The sequence below is a fragment of the Bombina bombina genome, chromosome 1 (assembly GCF_027579735.1).
Source record: "Bombina bombina isolate aBomBom1 chromosome 1, aBomBom1.pri, whole genome shotgun sequence".
NCBI classification, from domain to species: domain Eukaryota; kingdom Metazoa; phylum Chordata; class Amphibia; order Anura; family Bombinatoridae; genus Bombina; species Bombina bombina.
Genome location: NC_069499.1, coordinates 166,033,576 through 166,055,517, shown reverse-complemented (window position 1 = coordinate 166,055,517; position 21,942 = coordinate 166,033,576). Strand labels below are relative to the sequence as shown.

At 39.9% G+C, this 21,942-nt stretch overlaps 1 protein-coding gene across 7 annotated transcripts in view; it reads right to left on the bottom strand.

The window, feature by feature from the left end:
- SLC8A3 (solute carrier family 8 member A3) overlaps positions 1-21,942 on the bottom strand; it is a 679,282-nt gene that overhangs the window by 453,524 nt on the left and 203,816 nt on the right. For all 7 annotated transcript variants that reach the window (XM_053697699.1, XM_053697705.1, XM_053697703.1 and 4 more), the window contains exon 2: positions 3,177-5,001. In XM_053697699.1, coding sequence (XP_053553674.1) covers positions 3,177-4,942 — 1,766 coding nt within the window. In that variant the 5' untranslated portion in view covers positions 4,943-5,001. The remainder of the gene's footprint in view (positions 1-3,176; positions 5,002-21,942) is intronic.

The window sequence follows — 21,942 nt, the reverse complement described above, 5'->3', positions numbered from 1 at the left end:
TCAAGAGTAGTTAGCACCTCCTTAAGCAGGGCGCGGAGATGTTCTAACTTAAATTTAAATGCCACGATATCAGGTTCTGCCTGCTGAGAAACTTTTCCTGAATCAGAAATTTCTCCCTCAGACAGACCCTCCCTCACTGCCAATTCAGACTGGTGTGAGGGTATAACAGATAAATTATCGTCAGCGCTTACTTGCTCATCCTCTGTATTTAAAACTGAGCAATCACGCTTTCTGGGAAATGCTGGCAGTTTGGATAAAAGATTTGCTATAGAATTATCCATTACTGCAGTTAATTGCTGCATAGTAACAAGCATTGGCGCGCTAGATGTACTAGGTGTCGCCTGCGCGGGCAAAACTGGTGTTGACACAGAAGGAGAGGATGATGAATTATCCCCACTACCTTCATTTGAAGAATCATCTTGGGCAACCTTATTAAATGTGACAGTACTGTCCTAACTTTGTTTGGACGCCATGGCACAATTTGAACATACATTTAAAGGGGGAACCACCTTGGCCTCCATACACACAGAACATATGCTATCTGAAGGTATAGACATGTTAGACAGACTTTGGCAGGCTATTAATGCAATAAAACCGTTTTTAAACAAAACCGTTACTGTCTCTTTAAATAATAAACAGAGCACACTTTATTTCTGAATGTTTGAAAAACTATGAAGGAAATATCCGATCCTTACAAAATTTGCACCCTAGCGTCTTAATGCTTTGAAAGTATTGCACACCAAATTTCAAGTCTCTAACCCCTTAAATGAGCAAACCGGAACTAATTGTTCAATTTACCAGTTTAAACCCACTACAGTCCCTGCCACAGCCTTTGCTGCAGCTTTTACCTTCCTTGGGGGTTATTCACCACAGAAATAAGCCTTCTTGAAATCGTTTTTATGGCCACAGGACCCTCTCACATGAAGCTGCATGCACTGCTTCCAAAAGTAACTGCGCAACTGAGGCGCGAAAATGAGGCCTCCTCCCTCTGCATACCAGAGTGAAGGGGCCTTCCTGACTAGATTAGGTGTCTAAACAACTACCAGGCGTAATAAAAACGTTCCCAAAGGTGTTTCAAAGTCACAAAACACTCCAAAAGTCATATAAATAATATATAAATCAATCGATTTAGCCCACAATAGTGTCAACCAGTATAGAGCCCATTTATAAGCCTTCATTCTGTTATGAGTCTAAGAAAATGGCTTACCGATCCCATAAGGGAAAATGACAGTCTTCTAGCATTACTATGTCTTGTTAGAAAAGAGACTAGTCATACCTGGAGCAGAAAAGTCTGCAAACTGTTCCCCCCAACTGAAGTTCTCTGGTTTCAACAGTCCTGCGTGGGAACAGCAATGGATTTTAGTAACTGTTGCTAAAATCATACTCCTCTTTTAACAGAACTCTTCATCACTTTCTGTTGTAGAGTAAATAGTACAAACCGGCACTATTTTAAAATAACAAACTCTTGATAGAAGAAATAAAACTACAACTAACACCACATACTCTTTACCATCCCCATGGAGATGCTACTTGTTCAGAGCAGGCAAAGAGAATGACTGGGGGGCGGAGCCAGAGGGGGGGCTATATGGACAGCTCTTGCTGTGTGCTCTCTTTGCCATTTCCTGTAGGGGAAGAGAATATCCCACAAGTAAGGATGAAGCCGTGGACCGGACACACCAATGTAGGAGAAATCTAACTTCAGCTAAAGCGGGAACAATACATTTCGCTCCACTCGTAATCTAGCCTATAGTGATTTAACCTTCTGGTCCAGTAATAAAAATGTAAACCATTGACTACCTGACACACATGCAGTAGCAATTTAATCTTCCTGTCCCCTTACCAGCGTTCTGCACAGTACATTTACTCTGCTGTCTAAAGTGCTGAAGTGAAGTGTGACCATTTGTACATTCTGCAAAATATATCACACACATACTAGTTTTGCAATCTACCCTCCCCCTCCATCACATTTTCTATAAAAGGCGGTGACAATAGAACTAATTACAGGTAAATAAAGTTAATGGCAGCACACTCTTGAGGGTGCTAAGGCTGCTTGTTGCAAAGGTGAATATTCTCTTTAGTGTTCTGTTTGTGTGCCGTAGTAGGGACATGCTCAGTAGACATTCAGTAGTTCCCCTTGACAACAAGTAACCTCAGTGTCCATGGGTGTGATGACTTCAAAATGTGTGCGTGATACAGTCTCTGACTGCATCTTTGTTATAAGTTAGATTGCTTTCTGAAAGTCATAAGGTTATAAAAAAGAGCAATCATATATTATAAGTAGTAAAATGTAGTAATAAGTAATAAGTAGTAAAATGTTGTTTGAAGACTTTCAACCTCCAACAGAGTAACTGAAATAATAGTGCAGCTCTGTTGGTGCAATTAGATATGACTGCAACACTGGAAACATACTCACATATTTCTGAGCTTATGACCAAGCTCAGAGTATAACAGCTCAAATTAATCTCCCTCCTTGGAAATAAAGAAGTGGATATGCCTTGAATTTTCAAAAAAAGACAGCTTTTATTTAAAGGTGTTTTAGCAGCCACTGGGGTTTATTTCATAGAATATTTGTTAAAAAACATGAAAAATATCTTGCAAAGACCGTGGTAACACACAATGTCTATTATTTCAGTTGTTTATCGGCTCCATTTTAAGAAGTCCACAACCTATGTGTGACGTCACCTTCACTCTGACGATCGTTCCACCAAACAGCAAAAAAAAAGCATTTAGACAGCTGAAATAATAGACATTGTGAGTTACCACGGTCTTGGAAGCGGATTGTTTTCATATATTTTTATAATTTTATAATTGATAAAACACCTTTTAATAAAAGTTGTCTTTTGTGAAAAACCAAGGTATGTCCACTTCTTTATATTATTTATTATTATATATTTGAGCTGTTATACTCTGAGCTTGGTGTGCTTAAAATAACATTTATGCAACAGAGGCATTTAACTTTATATGAGATATAGGAGAAACATATATTGTCTAACAACGACTTAGGAGTAATACCATACTTACCAATATGTTCTATATAGTACACCAATTAATTACATTTGTAAACCATAAACTACTTATGCTAAAATCTCTCTGTATAAAATGCTGAAAAGTAACAAAAATATTCTGTTATAATTTCAAAATGTCATTATTACAAAAAAATAAAGTACTTCACTTACACAGTTTCATCGTTTTTAAATTCGAGTTCCCCATAAGTATCTTCATAATCTTCACCACCTCCTTTGGCTGTTCCTTCAACTGTCCTAAATGGGACTATAACTGTTCCTCTGGCACCTGATGTCCTTAGAACCTTAACTTCCATCACACCGATACTTTCACTAACACGTATGACATCACATTCAAATGTAAAAATGCCAGCGTGATCATCATCCAAAATAGTTACTGAAGCAACATAGGGTGACACCAAGACAGCTTTTGGATAACTAAAGCTGTTGGGTTCCACTGGTTCCCGTAATTCAGGTATTCGAATGTTGCTAAGCCTCACAAAGAAATGCTCATCTTCTTCAAATATATCATCATCAATAATTCCAACTGAGAACTCCTTTTGGGTTTCTCCTGACTTGAAAACCAAAGTCCCTTCTGTAAACTCATAATCTGCACCTGCATTAGCAGAACCATCCTCTGTTTTATAGTCCACATACAATGTTTTCGATATGTCACCACCTTTTCTCATCACGGTCAGTAAAACAGCACCACAGTTTTCAAGACACTGATAGGAACAAGGATCAAAATAAATCTTGGACACAAACTCCTCTGATTCATCTAGACATACATCTTGCATGCTGGCACTCCTCTTGGACTGTTCTGCTGCATGTTTTTTAAGGATATTGCCTGCACCCGTCATCATTCTGGTGGCTTGTATGCGATAAAAAGCTCTGCTCTTCTGCTGATGAGATAAAGCATAATAGTTAGCCATTTCTACCAACTGATCCAAGTCCTTCTCCGGATGCTTTTGTTTTAATTCCTTAAGAATTCGTATCATGTCTCTGCGTGATTCATCAACCTCCTTACCATCCATGTTTAACAGGTTTCCATCAAGAAAATGGGAATTCATAACCTTGCCATCCATCTCAATCCCCTTTGGATGCTCTGCTTCCGTTTCTATCATAATTCCTCTGTGTTTGTCAGTACGATACTTCTTGTGCATGTATTTGTAGAAAAGAAGACGTCTGTCAGCTACCCATGCAAGGACAACACAAACGGGAAAAAAAAACAATGTGAGCAATCCTTCCCAGACTTGGACAATCCCAGGAGAGAACACAGCAAGGATCATATACAGCCATATATATGCAAAGATGCTCCATGCAGCAGTGACAAAGAAGACTCTAAGATGTTTGATCTTCCTGACTTCTCCATCAGGGATGACATAAACACAAATTGCAATAATGATAAACATATTAAAAGCTGCACTTCCAACAATAGTAGATGGACCAAGATCTCCGGCTACAAAACCATGACCACACACTTCAATCAGAGACAGAAGGATTTCTGGTGCAGATGAGCCAAGTGCCATAAGGGTCAAGTTGGAGACTGTCTCATTCCAGACACGAATGGTTGTTGTAGAGGTTTCTCCATTAGGTTTTTTTATTATGATCTCTCGCTCCTGTGATGTTATGACTTCTATAGATGCCATAAATCTATCCGCTATAATGGACACACCAAGAAACATGTAAATCATTGCTACAAAGTATACAATGACTCTAGCAATTTTGTCCCCCAATGAAGGATTCTCTGGGTACCATATTGGCAAAATAACACCCTCCTTGCAGTCATAGGATCCTGAGCAAGTATTGTTTTGTACTGTACTTGGAGGATGCCCAGCAGTATCCGCATCAACTTGAAAACCCTGAAGTAACAGGACAAAAGTAACAAGTCCAAAGTGAAGAAAGGATGATGAAAAGTGGTAAAACTTTAGTTGAGCCATACATAAATGTATCTTGAATATCTACAGCAGAGTAAAATCCTCAATGATGAGATACAAACCTGAAAGACAAGCAACAAAATGATGTTAGATTTGCAATTGCATATAAACTGTATTTTAACATATTTACAATTTGCCATCTTAAAAAAATAAAATAAATAAAACAACATTTGTTCACATTATACACATTTAAATATGGCTTCAAACTTAAATTTGAATACCCACATAAATGCAAATCACTAATATACTCTACCGGATATATCAAATGGCATTTATATATTCATGAAAAAGGTAAAGATAACGCTGTTTCAGTGGATATTGAAAGTAGTAGGACAAGCATACATAACACAACAGCAGTTGTACTAAGCACCATGTTAAAAAAAAAAAACCACAAAATAAATACTAGCTTTCTCCATCCAACATGACCCCATGAGAAGACAATTTGCTTAAAGGGACACTAAAACCCTTTTTTTTTTTCTTTCATGATTCAGATAGAGCATTCAATTTTAAGCAACTTTTTAATTTACTCCTATTATCAAATTTTCTTCGATCTCTTTCTATCTTTATTTAAAAAGCAGTAATGTGATGCATAGGAGCCGGCCCATTTTTGGTTGAGAACCTGGGTTATTCTTCCCTATTGGTAGGTAAATGTAAGCCTCCAATAAGCAAGTACTTTCCATGGTGCTGAGCCTAAAATGGGCTTGCTGCTAAGATTTACATTACTGCTTTTAAAATAAAGATAGCAAGAGAACGAAGAAAAATTGATAATAGGAGTAAATTAGAATGTTGATTAAAATGTCATGCTCTATCTGAATCATGAAAGAAAAAATTTGGGTTCAGTGTCCCTTTAAAATTAGAATTTTATCATTTTTTTTAATGTAAAACAATCATAAAATTGCACTCTCAAGGAATTTTGATTATGAAGAATATAATAGCAAGGAATAACTACTGATATTCAGTTAAAAAAAAAAAAAATATATATATATATATATATAATGACAGACAGACAGATAGATATAGATAGCTAGATAGATAGCAAGATAGAAAATGCTACCTGATAAATTTATTTCTTTTTAGACATGAGTAGTCCGGGGATTTCATCCTTACTTGTGGGATATTCAGCCCCTGGTCAGCAGGAGGAGGCAAAGAGCACCACAGCAGAGCTGTTAAATAGCTCCTCCCTTCCCTCCCACTCCAGTCATTCAACCGAAGTTAGGAAGAGAAAGGAAAAGCCAAGGTGCAGAGGTGTCTGAAGTTTACAAAAAATAATAACCTGTCTCAGAGAACAGGGCAGCCGTGAACTCATCGTGTCTAAAAAGAAATACATTTATCAGGTATGCATACATTTTCTTTCTTTTTAAAGACATGATGAGTCCACGGATTTCATCCTTACTTGTGGGATACAATACCAAAGCTAGAGTACACGGATGATAAGGGAGGGACAAGACAGGGAACCTAAACGGAAGGCACCACTGCTTGAAGAACTTTTCTCAAAAAAACTGCCTCAGCAGAGGCAAGTGTGTCAAATTTATAGAATTTGGAAAAAGTGTGAAGAGAAGACCAAGTTCCAACTGTGCAAATCTGTTCCACAGAAGCATCATTTTTTAACATTCCCTGAGGAAGCAACAGCCCTCGTGGAATGAGCTGTAACCCTCTCAGAAGGCTGCTGTCGAGCAGTCTCATATGCAAAACCTATGATGCTTGTCAGCCAAAAAGAAAGGGAAGTAGCCGTAGCTTTCTGTCCCTTGTGTTTTCCTGAGAAAACCCCAAGTAAAGAAGAAGACTGACAAAAGTCTTTAGTCGCCTGCAGGTAAAAATGTAAAGCACGGACCACGTCCAAATTGTGCAAAAGTCTTTCCTTTCCCAGAAGAAGGATAAGGACACAAGGAAGGCACAATAATCTCCTGATTAATGCTCCAAACAGAAAACAACCTTAGGAAGAAATCCTAATTTGATACACAAGACTACCTTATCTTCCGTAAAGAAAAAGATAAGGAGATTCATACTGAAATGCCGAGAGATCTGATACTCCCCGAGCAGAAGAAATAGCCACACGAAATAAAAAACCTTCCAAGATAACAACTTAATATTTAAGGAAAGCATAGGCTCAAATGGAGCCCCTTGAAGGACATTGTGAACTAAATTAAGACTCCAAGGAGGAGTAACTGGATTGAACACAGGCCTGATCCTGACCAAGGCCTAACAAAAAGATTGAACATCTGTGACATCCGCCAGACGTTTGTGTAACAAAATAGATAAAGCCGAGATTTGACCCTTTAGGGAACTCGTCGATAAACAAACCCTCTTGGAGAAAAGACAAAAATCTAGGAATCCTAATCTTACTCCATGAGTAGCCCTCGGATTCACACCAATAAAAATATTTATGATAAATCCTTCTAGTCACAGACTTACAAGCCTGAATCATGGTCTCTATGACCGAATCATTAAATCCCTGCTTGGATAAAATTAAACGTACAATCTCCAAGCACAATTTGATGTGTCACAGCACAATAGGAATGGAACCTGAAACCACCAGTCTCTAGCCAATTGCCTTGTCACTTGAGCCACTGAAAGGCTCTTTCAAGAAACTAGATCTGGATGGAGGGAGGACCCCTGAATCAGAGGTCCTTCATCAACGGGAGTCTCCACGCTGGCAGAGATGCCATTTCCACCATATCCGCATACCAAATCCTGTGAGGCCAAGCCAGAGCTATGAGGATAACCAAAGCCCTCTCCTGTTTGATTTGAGCAACCACCCAAGGAAGGAGCACAAACGGAGGAAATAGGCATGCTAGACTGAATGTCCAAGGGACCTCCAGAGCATCTATCACTTCCTCCTGGGGGTCCCTGGACCTCATCCCGTATCTCGGGAGCTTGGTAATCCATAGAGATGCCAAGAGATCTAATTCCGGCAGACCCCACATGAGAAACAGGCTGGAGAACACTTCCGAATGGAGTTACTACTCCCCCAGAAGAAAGGTCTGCCTGCTCAAAAGGTCCGCCTCCCAGATGTCCAGCCCTGGGATGAAAATCGCCGACAGTTAGGAAAAGAGGGCCTCCGCCCAGTGAATTATCTTGGATACCTCTGTCATCGCTAAGAAACTCGTTCCTCCCAGATGATCGACGTGAACCATTGAAGGTATATTTTGTCCGACTGGAACCTGATGAACTGAACCAAGGCTACCTGAGGCCAGCCCAGGAGAGCCTTGAAGAGCGCTCTCAGCTCCAGAATGCTTTTAGAAAGAACAGACTCAGACTGAGTCCAAACTCCCTGAGCCTTTAGGGAACCCCAGACTGCTCCTCACCCTCGAAGGCTGGCGACTGTTGTCGTAATCACCCAAAAAGGTCTGTGAAAGCAGGTACCCTGATAGGATGATCCAGGGACAACCACCATGTAAGAGAATCCCTTGTTTTCTGATCCAGTAGCATTCACGGAGACAAAACCCGCATAATCTCCGTTCCATTGCCTGAGCTTGCTTAACTGCAGAGTTCTGAGATGGAACCAAACAAACGGGAAGATGTCAATTGCCACCATCAGCCCGATTACCTCCATGCACTGAGCCACTGATGACCTAAGAGTGTGCTGAAAATAAGACAAGGATCAAAAATCTTTGATTTCCTGACTTCCGTCAGGAAAGACTTAATTGACAAGGAATCTAACATAGATCCCAGAAAAATATCTTAAAATTAGGACTCAGGAACTCTGTTCTCGATTTACCTTCCACCCGTGTCGAACGCAGGAAGGATAACACCATGTCCGTTAGCGAACCTCTTTGTTGTAACAAAGTCGTCTGGATTAGGAAAACATGTAAATATGGTGCTGCAATGCACCATGAAAATTCTGAAAAGTTGTGGCAAGATTTAATGAAAAAAACATGAACTAGAAGTATTTGTCCAGCCAGACAAACCATAGAAACCATAGATGGGAACATGCAGATACCCGTCCTTTAAACTTATCAGGAATTGATCCTCCGGGATCCAAGGAAAAATGGCACTAATAAAGTCAGAATTAAATAAATCTCAGACCCTGTTCCTGAACCGGATATACCACTCCCAGGGGGAGAGGACTCCCATCTATGAAAGGAACCCAGTCTCTATCTGATTCCAGATATATATATATATATATATAAAATGGGCACTTGAAAAGCACAGTGGAATATCCATAAGGGTCTCAAGGCGCTGCTCATGTTATTGACCGTACTGGAGACCAAACTTGCAACCCTTTGGCTGCTACAGAGCTCACCCACATTGCCCTAGCATGCTGAACTATCTGCCCCAAGCACTATCTGTCCGAATAGAACCAGACAACGTATGAGCTAGTATGCTACCGAAAAAGGGAGTAATACCGACCTGGGATGTCATCTTGAAAAACCCCACTACCCCAACAATTATGGGATCCCGAAAGGGAATAGGTATCCTCTATAGGGATAAAAGTCTGCTGGTCAGTATGGAATTGTTTTCCAAGACTCCTTGAGAGGTCCTCTACTAAAAACCTCTCTGTCAATATAGGAAATGTGAATCAAAGGATAATAACCATTCACTTTCATTTCATAGTACCACATCTTGGTACCACATAAAATTAACAACGACCGAAATGTCGTTCCATAATAGCCAAAAACCCCTTAGTAATAACCCTGAAGAAAGGCACTGGATGAATGGACGCTAAGATTTTTGGACACTTGAGGAGAAAGCTACAGAAAATATTGAACATTGCCCGAATGCCTCAGAAACATCCAAGGCAATGTTGACTCTGAAAAATTATTATATATATATATTTATTTTTTTTTTATTTTTATTATTATCCAAAACAAAAAAATAAAAACCTAATAATACATGGGGAACAGAAAATGTAGGTAGTCTCCAGAAGTATCAAGACATAACGTGTGCACTGTGTATACCCTAATCATTCTTTATACATTAAAATAGAATATAACCAAAATTACCGAAACCTTATAGTTCCCTTACATAGTACATACCAAGAAATACGTTGAAAAAACCTATTGGACCTAGAAAAATTAACAATTTGTTTAATAAAAACGTATGGTACTGTCTCTTTAAATGTTAAAAACACCTTTTTTTAATTAATATGAAGTTTTCCAGTCTCATAACAATCAGGTAGAGAAATCATCCAGACATTGGATGAAAATCACAAATAAATAATAGTCATCCTGACTACTATAAACAAATAAAGTACTGCGGGTAAAGCCTCTCTGCTGAATTAAACAACCAGCAGAGATGGCGTCCAGACTATGAATCCTCTCTGCTGCATGTGTTACAATGCAGCAGAGAAAGGCAATCGTAGCACACAATAAATTTAAATTGTACTGCGTATTAGAAGCCTCTCCGCTGCACGGTCCACTACGCAGCAGAGAAGGCATCCATAGCACTCAAAGGCACTACCATGAGAAAAGCCTCTCCGCTGCACAGACATAGCGCAGCAGAGGCCGGCAACCACTCCATGATAATTAGTAATGACCGGAGCCTCTCCGCTGCATAGTCACAGCGCAGCAGAGAAGGAATCTGGTGTACATCCAAACACACTGCGGAGTTAACCGGGAAGCAGGGAAAAGAAATGCAACTTAGCCCCACCCATCGTGGGCGTCCCCAACTAAACTCCTGGGCGGCAAGTAAAGAAAGCAGAAGCCGCGCTCATAGTTGAAAATGCCATAGTACCAAATAACCTCCCGGTCGGCCAATTAACATGAAAAGAGGCCCACGGAGGTAGCATTACTCCTAATCTGTCTACCCACACTTGAGTGCAAACAGCAGTATAAACCACCCAGACGGCTGCAAATAACAGAATTTATGCTTACCTGATAAATTACTTTCTCCAACGGTGTGTCCGGTCCACGGCGTCATCCTTACTTGTGGGAATATCTCTTCCCCAACAGGAAATGGCAAAGAGTCCCAGCAAAGCTGGCCATATAGTCCCTCCTAGGCTCCGCCCACCCCAGTCATTCGACCGACGGACAGGAGGAAAAATATAGGAGAAACCATATGGTACCGTGGTGACTGTAGTTAGAGAAAATAATTCATCAGACCTGATTAAAAAACCAGGGCGGGCCATGGACCGGACATACCGTTGGAGAACGTAATTTATCAGGTAAGCATAAATTCTGTTTTCTCCAACATTGGTGTGTCCGGTCCACGGCGTCATCCTTACTTGTGGGAACCAATACCAAAGCTTTAGGACATGGATGAAGGGAGGGAGCAAATCAGGTTACCTAAACGGAAGGCACCACGGCTTGCAAAACCTTTCTCCCAAAAATAGCCTCCGAAGAAGCAAAAGTATCAAATTTGTAAAATTTGGCAAAAGTGTGCAGTGAAGACCAAGTCGCTGCCTTACATATCTGGTCAACAGAAGCCTCGTTCTTGAAGGCCCATGTGGAAGCCACAGCCCTAGTGGAGTGAGCTGTGATTCTTTCAGGAGGCTGCCGTCCGGCAGTCTCATAAGCCAATCGGATGATGCTTTTAAGCCAAAAGGAAAGAGAGGTAGAAGTCGCTTTTTGACCTCTCCTTTAACCAGAATAGACAACAAACAAAGAAGATGTTTGTCTGAAATCTTTTGTAGCCTCTAAATAGAATTTTAGAGCACGGACTACGTCCAAATTGTGTAACAAACGTTCCTTCTTTTAAACTGGATTCGGACATAAAGAAGGTACAACTATCTCCTGGTTAATATTCTTGTTAGAAACAACCTTTGGAAGAAAACCAGGCTTAGTACGCAAAACCACCTTATCTGCATGGAACACCAGATAGGGCGGAGAACACTGCAGAGCAGATAACTCTGAAACACTTCTAGCAGAAGAAATAGCAACCAAAAACAAAACTTTCCAAGATAGTAACTTAATATCAATGGAATGTAAAGGTTCAAACGGAACCCCTTGAAGAACTGAAAGAACTAGATTTAGACTCCAGGGAGGAGTCAAAGGTCTGTAAACAGGCTTGATCCTAACCAGAGCCTGAAAAAATGCTTGAACATCTGGCACAGCTGCCAGTCTTTTGTGTAGTAAGACAGATAAAGCAGAGATCTGTCCCTTAAGAGAACTTGCAGATAATCCTTTCTCCAAACCTTCTTGTAGAAAGGAGAGAATCTTAGGAATTTTTATCTTATTCCATGGGAATCCTTTGGATTCACACCAACAGATATATCTTTTCCATATTTTATGGTAAATTTTTCTAGTTACCGGTTTTCTGGCCTGAACCAGAGTATCTATCACAGAATCTGAAAACCCACGCTTTGATAGAATCAAGCGTTCAATCTCCAAGCCGTCAGCTGGAGGGAGACCAGATTTGGATGTTCGAATGGACCCTGAACAAGAAGGTCCTGTCTCAAAGGTAGCTTCCATGGTGGAACCGATGACATATTCACCAGGTCTGCATACCAAGTCCTGCGTGGCCACGCAGGAGCTATCAAGATCACCGAGGCCCTCTCCTGTTTGATCCTGGCTACCAGCCTGGGAATGAGAGGAAACAGTGGAAATACATAAGCTAGGTTGAAGGTCCAAGGTGCTACTAGTGCATCTACTAGAGTCGCCTTGGGATCCCTGGATCTGGACCCGTAGCAAGGAACCTTGAAGTTCTGACGAGACGCCATCAGATCCATGTCTGGAATGCCCCATAATTGAGTTAGTTGGGCAAAGATCTCCGGGTGGAGTTCCCACTCCCCCGGATGGAATGTCTGACGACTCAGATAATCCGCTTCCCAGTTTTCCACACCTGGGATGTGGATCGCAGATAGGTGGCAGGAGTGATCCTCCGCCCATTGAATTATTTTGGTCACTTCTTTCATCGCCAGGGAACTCCTTGTTCCCCCCTGATGATTGATATACGCAACGGTCGTCATGTTGTCTGATTGGAATCTTATGAATCTGGCCTTTGCTAGCTGAGGCCAAGCCCTGAGAGCATTGAAGATCGCTCTCAGTTCCAGAATGTTTATCGGGAGAAGAGACTCTTCCCGAGACCATAGTCCCTGAGTTTTCAGGGATTCCCAGACCGCGCCCCAGCCCACTAGACTGGCGTCGGTCGTGACAATGACCCACTCCGGTCTGCGGAAGCTCATTTCCTGGGATAGATGGTCCAGGGTCAGCCACCAACGGAGTGAATCTCTGGTCTTCTGATCTACTTGAATCATTGGAGACAAGTCTGTATAGTCCCCATTCCACTGTTTGAGCATGCACAGTTGTAATGGTCTTAGCTGAATTCGTGCAAAAGGAACTATGTCCATTGCTGCAACCATCAACCCTACTACTTCCATGCACTGCGCTATGGAAGGACGTGGAACAGAATGAAGAACTTGACAAGTGCTTAGAAGTTTTGACTTTCTGACCTCTGTCAGAAAAATCCTCATTTCTAAGGAATCTATTATTGTTCCCAAGAAGGGAACTCTTGTTGACGGAGACAGAGAACTTTTTTCTATGTTCACCTTCCATCCGTGTGATGACAGGGACGACGCTTGTATTAGAATGTCGTCCAAGTATGGTACTACTGCAATGCCCCTCGGTCTTAGAACCGCTAGAAGGGACCCTAGTACCTTTGTGAAAATCCTTGGAGCAGTGGCTAACCCGAATGGGAGGGCCACAAACTGGTAATGTTTGTTCAGAAAGGCGAACCTTAGGAACTGATGATGTTCTTTGTGGATAGGAATATGTAGGTACGCATCCTTTAGATCCACGGTAGTCATAAATTGACCTTCCTGGATAGTGGGTAGAATCGTTCGAATGGTTTCCATCTTGAACGATGGTACCCTGAGAAATTTGTTTAGGATCTTCAAATCCAAAATTGGTCTGAAAGTTCCCTCTTTTTTGGGAACTACGAACAGATTTGAATAAAATCCCATTCCTTGTTCCTTTATTGGAACTGGGTGTATCACTCCCATCTTTAACAGGTCTTCTACACAATGTAAGAACGCCTGTCTCTTTATTTGGTTTAAGGATAAGTGAGACATGTGGAACCTTCCCCTTGGGGGTAGTTCCCTGAATTCCAGAAGATAACCCTGAGAAACTATTTCTAGTGCCCAGGGATCCTGAACATCTCTTGCCCAAGCCTGAGCAGAGAGAGAGAGCCTGCCCCCCACTAGATCCGGTCTCGGATCGGGGGCTACTCCTTCATGCTGTTTTGTTAGCAGCAGCAGGCTTCTTGGCCTGCTTACCCTTGTTCCAGCCTTGCATAGGCTTCCAGGCTGGTTTGGTGCTGTGAGGCATTACCCTCTTGCTTAGAGGATGCAGAATTAGAGGCCGGTCCGTTCCTGAAATTGCGAAAGGAACGAAAATTAGACTTATTCTTGGCCTTGAAAGGCCTATCTTGAGGAAGGGCGTGGCCCTTTCCCCCAGTGATGTCTGAGATAATCTCTTTCAATTCTGGTCCAAATAGAGTTTTACCTTTGAAAGGGATGTTAAGCAATTTTGTCTTGGATGATACATCCGCTGACCAAGACTTTAGCCAAAGCGATCTGCGCGCCACAATTGCAAGCCCTGAATTTTTTGCCGCTAATCTAGCTAATTGCAAAGCGGCATCTAAAATAAAAGAGTTAGCCAACTTAAGTGCGTGAACTCTGTCCATAACCTCCTCATATGGAGTCTCTCTACTGAGCGACTTTTCTAGTTCCTCGAACCAGAACCACGCTGCTGTAGTGACAGGAACAATGCACGAAATGGGTTGTAGAAGGTAACCTTGCTGTACAAAAATCTTTTTAAGCAAACCTTCCAATTTTTTATCCATAGGATCTTTGAAAGCACAACTATCCTCGATAGGAATAGTAGTGCACTTGTTTAGAGTAGAAACTGCCCCCTCGACCTTAGGGACTGTCTGCCATAAGTCCTTTCTGGGGTCGACCATAGGAAATAATTTCTTAAATATAGGGGGGGGAACAAAAGGTATGCCGGGCTTCTCCCACTCCTTATTCACTATGTCCGCCACCCGCTTGGGTATAGGAAAAGCGTCGGGGTGCACCGGAACCTCTAGAAACTTGTCCATCTTGCATAATTTCTCTGAAATGACCAAGTTGTCACAATCATCCAGAGTAGATAACACCTCCTTAAGCAGTGCGCGGAGATGCTCTAATTTAAATTTAAATGTCACAACATCAGGTTCAGCTTGTTGAGAAATTTTTCCTGAATCTGAAATTTCCCCATCTGACAAAACCTCCCTCATGGCCACTTCAGATTGGTGTGAGGGAATGACAGAACAATTATCATCAGCGCCCTCCTGCTCTTCAGTGTTTAAAACAGAGCAATCGCGCTTTCTCTGATATGCAGGCATTTTTGATAAAATATTTGCTATGGAGTTATCCATTACAGCCGTCAATTGTTGCATGGTAATAAGCATTGGCGCGCTAGATGTACTAGGGGCCTCCTGCGTGGGCAAAACTGGTGTAGACACAGTAGGAGATGATGTAGTATCATGTCTACTCCCCTCATCTGAGGAATCATCTTGGGCAATTTCATTATCTGTAGCAGTACTGTCCTTACTTTGTTTGGACGCTATGGCACAATTATCACACAAATTTAAATGGGGAGACACATTGGCTTTCATACATATAGAACATAGCTTATCCGAAGGCACAGACATGTTAAACAGGCGTAAACTTGTCAATAAAGCACAAAAAACGTTTTAAAACAAAACTGTTACTGTCTCTTTAAATTTTAAACAGAAACACTTTATTACTGAATATGTGAAAAAGTATGAAGGAATTGTTCAAAAATTACCAAAATTTCACCACAGTGTCTTAAAGCATTAAGAGTATTGCACACCAATTTTCAGAGCTTTAACCCTTAAAATAACGGAACCGGAGCCGTTTACATATTTAACCCCTATACAGTCCCAGCTACAGCCTTTGCTGTGACTTTACCAAGCCCAGAGGGGAATACGATACCAAATGACGCCTTCTAGAAACTTTTCCAGCTACTTTTAGATCCTCACACATGCATCTGCATGTCTTGCTCTCAAAAACAACTGCGCAGTAATGGCGCGAAAATGAGGCTCAGCCTACAACTGGGAAGGCCCTCCCTGACTGGAAAAGGTGTCTAACATAGTGCCTGCCGTTAAAAAACGTTCCCGAAGTTTATAAATGTGAATTATCAGCATAAACATGTATAAAATGTCCAAATAAAGCAATCGATTTAGCCCATAAAAATGTCTACCAGTTTTATAGCCCATATTAAGCCCTTTATTCTGTTTGAGACTAAGAAAATGGCTTACCGGTCCCCATGAGGGGAAATGACAGCCTTCCAGCATTACACAGTCTTGTTAGAAATATGGCTAGTCATACCTTAAGCAGAAAAGTCTGCTAACTGTTTCCCCCAACTGAAGTTACTTCATCTCAACAGTCCTATGTGGAAACAGCAATCGATTTTAGTTACTGTCTGCTAAAATCATCTTCCTCTCACAAACAGAATTCTTCATCTCTTTCTGTTTCAGAGTAAATAGTACATACCAGCACTATTTTAAAATAACAAACACTTGATAGAAGAATAAAAAACTACATTGCTATTTCTGCTGTTTTTCCCAAATCCATACTACAAACCTCATATAGGTTGATATTTAGGTTACATGATATAAGATGTTATGGGAGGGTCTACCTCCTAAGTTAAAATCTTGATGATGTTGGTATTTTTCCTGTTTATTTGAATTTGTTCATCAATCCTTCAAACACGGTCTAGGGTCCAAATATTCCCAAGGTCTCTTACTATTGGACCAGCAATATTCCTATGGTCCTTAAAGGACCAGAGTAATTTAATCTATATTCCCCCTTATAAGTGATCTAACTGTAGATTGATGTCCAAAAGTGGCTTCATCTTGTGATGGGAGATAAACTAAGGTATACTAACATATATGTCACAAAATAAGATTATGCATCATTCACCTTATGTTTCCTAGCCACATATTGTTGTCTTATTGTTTAGTTGTTATATTATTCTAATATTATCTTTTACATTACATAACTGATGTTAAACTAATTGTTCTCATTATATATCAAATCTTGTTTTTCACTTTACCAAGCATAAAAGTGGCTATAGACCAAGCTAATTTATCTCCATTACAAAATTTACTGCGACATACAGGCCCAAAAGTGGCCTATTAATACTTTGGGAGCTGTAAAAAGAGAGGTTTTAATTATGTCTATTTTATTTATTATTTGTATGAAGTTATAAGCATGCGTCATCTCTATGTTGTGAGAATTGTTGTATTTGTGGAGTCATGGCAAACTCCTTCTGCTTTGTAATTGTTTTTAAAACCTCAATAAAAAATTTTTAAAAATACATCCACATCCACTTTTAAAAAAAAAAATAGAACAAAAGATAGAACTATACTCAGTGATAAGCACGGACTGAGGCTGCAGTGGACATTTTCCAAAGTACAGACCTTAGTGAAGGACACCAAGGTACATTTCAAATAAAAACTTTAAAAAACACTCTCTTTACCGAGAGGGTAGTGGATGCATGGTGGAATAGCCATCCAGCAGAAGTGGTATAGACAGTGAAGGAGTTTAAAATGCATGGGCATAAAGCTAGGCCAGGAACTAATGAAAGTATTGAGAAAATTGGGCAGACTAGATGGGTTGAATGGTTCCTATCTGCTGACACATTCTATGTTTCTATTAGTCAGAAGAGCAACACATGCTGTCAAATGGGCTGCTTGTTGGACGCCCCTGGTCTAGTTCCACAAGTAAAAATTAGTCATCTAATCAAACACGTTTAAAATAACATTTATATAAAGACTGCTTGTGGTATACTAGTATAATATGTTTTCAAAATTCTAACCTTTCTTTTTTTGTTGTATTGAGAGTCTGCAACTCCTGACCAAGCTCACCCACCTTGATGTTAATTACATGATCATCATTGTTGGTTAATTACTTGGTTAGATAAGGTTTATCATAGTAGGCGGTCATCTTCTACACACAGACACCAGCACCACGTTGCCGCACAGATCAAGGAATCTGGATGGGTTACAACTCACGGGTGGTGGACACAGGCTGCACTGCAGGCAGCTTGCTTCTTCCCTCTCCCTCACTTTCCGCTACTGAGCGGCATCACTCGAGCGTGGCCCCAACCCCGCAAAACGTGGTATCGCCTCTGTCAAAGAGGAGTCAGGACCAGTATTCATCTGTCCTACTCCTCACTCCCCACTGCAAAATGGGTGGCGGACACTGCAAGGACCAGTCACGGTCACCTTGCTTATCCCTGATTATACTTCATCTACTAATAGTACTAAACTACTTTGAGGCTAATAAGTTAAAATTAAATGCGAACAAGCTTATTTTTTTATTAATATGTCATTTATGTTTTATGAAATTATTGTTATTGTACAAGCTTAGCTATCTGGATTCTCTACTTGACATGAATGCTTAGATAATAGTCTGTTTATTTAGTATGAAAATGCAGGAAGCACAATAATTTGATAATTCGCCAACAGAACCACACGCAAATTTCCTGATAACCCCAGGGAGTCTGTTATACAATTAATGCCACTAAGCTATTTTATTCAACCTCAATAAGCAATGCGTTCCTTGCTGTGCCCTGAGGCTTTGTCAGTCAATTATTGTAGTAACGGACAATTGTATTGATTACTCTTCTAACTAATTGAATACGCTAATACACACCGTATCTTTCTCTAGTCACCTTTGTCATTACACCAATGCTTTTTCTCAAGTACGACACAAGTAGCAGAGAAGGAAGGTTGTAGAGATAGAGGTATAGAACAGTAGATCATATATAGACCCTGAAAATTGAACTTTTGGGAATAAAATAATTTATAAAACACTTTAATTAAGCTTACAGATATTTTGAATCACACAGAGAGAGAAAATACAAACTTAACATAGTTATAAACTATATTCAAATCAGTATAGACAAAAATACAAATTTTACATAATTATAAATTATATTTAAATCAAAGTATGTCAGATGAATTCTATGTATATTCATTTACAAAGAAGAGAAATCTTCTTTCCTAAGTCTGAGATCTTATCTTAAAGCTCATGAACTTTGTATGATAATAATCACTTAGAGGAAAAGAAAATGAAGAAAAAAAATATTAATAATAATCTGGTGATATTGCTTAAAGTGAATAAAAAATAACTTCAAATTTGTAATAACAAGTGATTCAATAACTAACTAAATTATGTACAAAAAATAAAAATGCTAGTGATCTTGTATAAAGTGACTAAAAGTGTTTCCACATCAATTAAAAATAAAAATGAAGTGATCTTGTGAGACGTGAATATATATATATATATATATATATATATAAATAACTGTATAAGCAGTGTCCATTAGCCAATGAATACTAATAACACAGTTGTATGAGATATGCTTGTTGGGGAATAAGTCATAAGCAGTGCCAATGAGAGATAACAATGCTGTTTTGTACCTATCAGTCAATGAGAGATAACAAAGCTGTATGAGTTGTGTCTATCAGCCAATAAGAGATAACAAAGCTGTGTTAGTTGTGCCTATCAGCCAATGAGAGATTACAAAGCTGTATGAGTTGTGTCTATCAGCCAATGAGGGATAACAAAGCTGTATGAGTTGTGCCTATCAGCCAATGAGCTTTAATATGGATGTTTGAGTTGTCCTTATCAGCCAATGAGCTTTAATAACTGTATAAGTTGTGCCTATCAATCGGTGAGTGCTACAAAAGCTGTATAGGTTGCACCTGTCAGCCAGTGAGCTTTAATATAAACTGGAAGAATTGTGCCTATCAGCTGGTGAGTGTTAACAAAGCTGTGTAATTTGTGCCTGTCAGCCACTGAGCATTAATATAACTGTATGAGCTGTGCCTATAAGCCTATGAGCAATTACAAAGCTGTGTGAGTTGTGCCTGTCACCTAAATAACTCTTACACAGTTGTATACATTATGTTTGTGAGCCAGTGAGCTACAAGAGTATGAGCAGCGTCTCTCAGCCAATGAGCAATAACAGAGTGGTATGAGTTGTGCCTATCAGCCAATAAGCAATAACAGAGGTATGAGCTGGGCCTATCAACCTATGAGCAATAACAAAGCTGTGTGAGTTATGCCTGTGATCTAAAGAACTCTTACACAGTTGTATAAGTTAAGTTTGTGAGCGAGTGAGCCTTAATATGACTGTATGAGCAGCGCTTCTCAGCCAATGAGCATTAATAGAGTGGTACGAGTTGTGCCTATCAGCCAATGAGCAATAACAGAGATGTATGAGTTGTGCCAGTCAGCTAATGAACGATAGCACAGTGTTATTATTATTTTCAGTTATTTGTGCAGATTCCGCAGTGCGATAAACATAGGTATGATATGCAAGGTAGCATTTTAGGAGACAAATCAGCACTAATATAAATCAGCTCTCATTAAGGTGATCTACAAAACAGCTGGGCTTGTAGGCTTACATGCTAAGGGGATTCAAGTGGTGACAAAAAGAGGAGAGCAACTAAGTTAAGAAATAGTTAGCGTACATTGTATGCATCACTGAACAGAAGAGTCTTTAAGGAGCGCTTGAAACTTTCAAAACAAGGAGACAGTCTTGCGGATCGAGGCACAGAGTTTAACAAAATAGGTGCCATTCTGTAGAAGTCCTGTAGATGAAAAAGAGACGGAGAGAAGGAGGTCAGAAGACGAGCAAAGGGGGCGGGAGGGCCAGTATCTGGAGACAAGATTCGAGATATAATAAAAATACCTAACTGTAGCTAAATGTATACACTGGAAAATCTTGCCACTGAAAAGGTGGCGAGACATACATGACTGAAACCCTATCCCTAAAAAAAAATTTAAACTGTACAACTAAACGCCTAGATTTAGAGTTCTGCGTTAGCCGTCAAAAGCAGCGTTAAGGGGTCCTAATGCTGCTTTTGGTTGCCCGCTGGTATTTAAAATCAGCCAGAAAAGGGTCTACCGCTCACTTTCAAGCCGCGACTTTTCCATACCGCAGATCCCCTTACGCCAATTGTGTATCCTATCTTTTTAATGGGATCTTCCGAACGCTGGTATTTAGAGTCTTGGCTGAAGTGAGCGGTAGACCCTCTACCGACAAGACTCCTAACGCCCATGGAAAGGCTGTAGTTAAGAGCTTTATGGGCTAACGCCGGTATATAAAGCTCTTAACTACGGTGCTCTAAAGTACACTAACACCCAGAAACTACCTATGTACCCCTAAACCGAGGTCCCCCACATCGCCGCCACTATAATAAATATTTTTAACCCCTAATCTTCCGACCGCTCATCGCCACAACCTACATTATCCCTATGAACCCCAAATCTGCTGCCCCTAACATCGCCGACACCTACATAATATTTATTAACCCCTAATCTGCCCCCACGTCGCCGCCACCTAACTTCAAGTATTAACCCCTAATCTGCCGACCGGACCTCGCCGCTACTATAATAAATGTATTAACCCCTAAAGCTACGTCTAACCCTAACCCCCCCCCTAAATTAAATATAATTTTAATCTAATGAAATAAATTAACTCTTATTAACTAAAGTATTCCTATTTAAAACGAAATACTTACCTGTAAAATAAACCCTAATATAGCTACAATATAACAAATAATTATATTGTAGCTATTTTAGGATTTATATTTATTTTACAGGCAACTTTGTATTTATTTTAACTAGGTACAATAGCTATTAAATAGTTATTAACTATTTAATAGCTACCTAGCTAAAATAATTACAAAATTACCTGTAAAATAAATCCTAACCTAAGTTACAATTAAACCTAACACTACACTATCATTACATTAATTAAATAAATTACTTACCAATACCTACAATTAAATACAATTAAATAAACTAAACTACAAAAAAACCCACTAAATTACAGAAAATAAAAAAATATTAAAAGAATTTTAAACTAATTACACCTAATCTAACCCCCCTAATAAAATAAAAAAAATAATAATAATAAAAGCCCCTACCCTATTCTACATTACAAAGTAATCAGCTCTTTTACCAGCCCTTAAAAGGGCATTTTGCGGGGCATGCCCCAAAGTAAATCAGCTCTTTTGCCTGTAAAAAAAAATACAACCCCCAC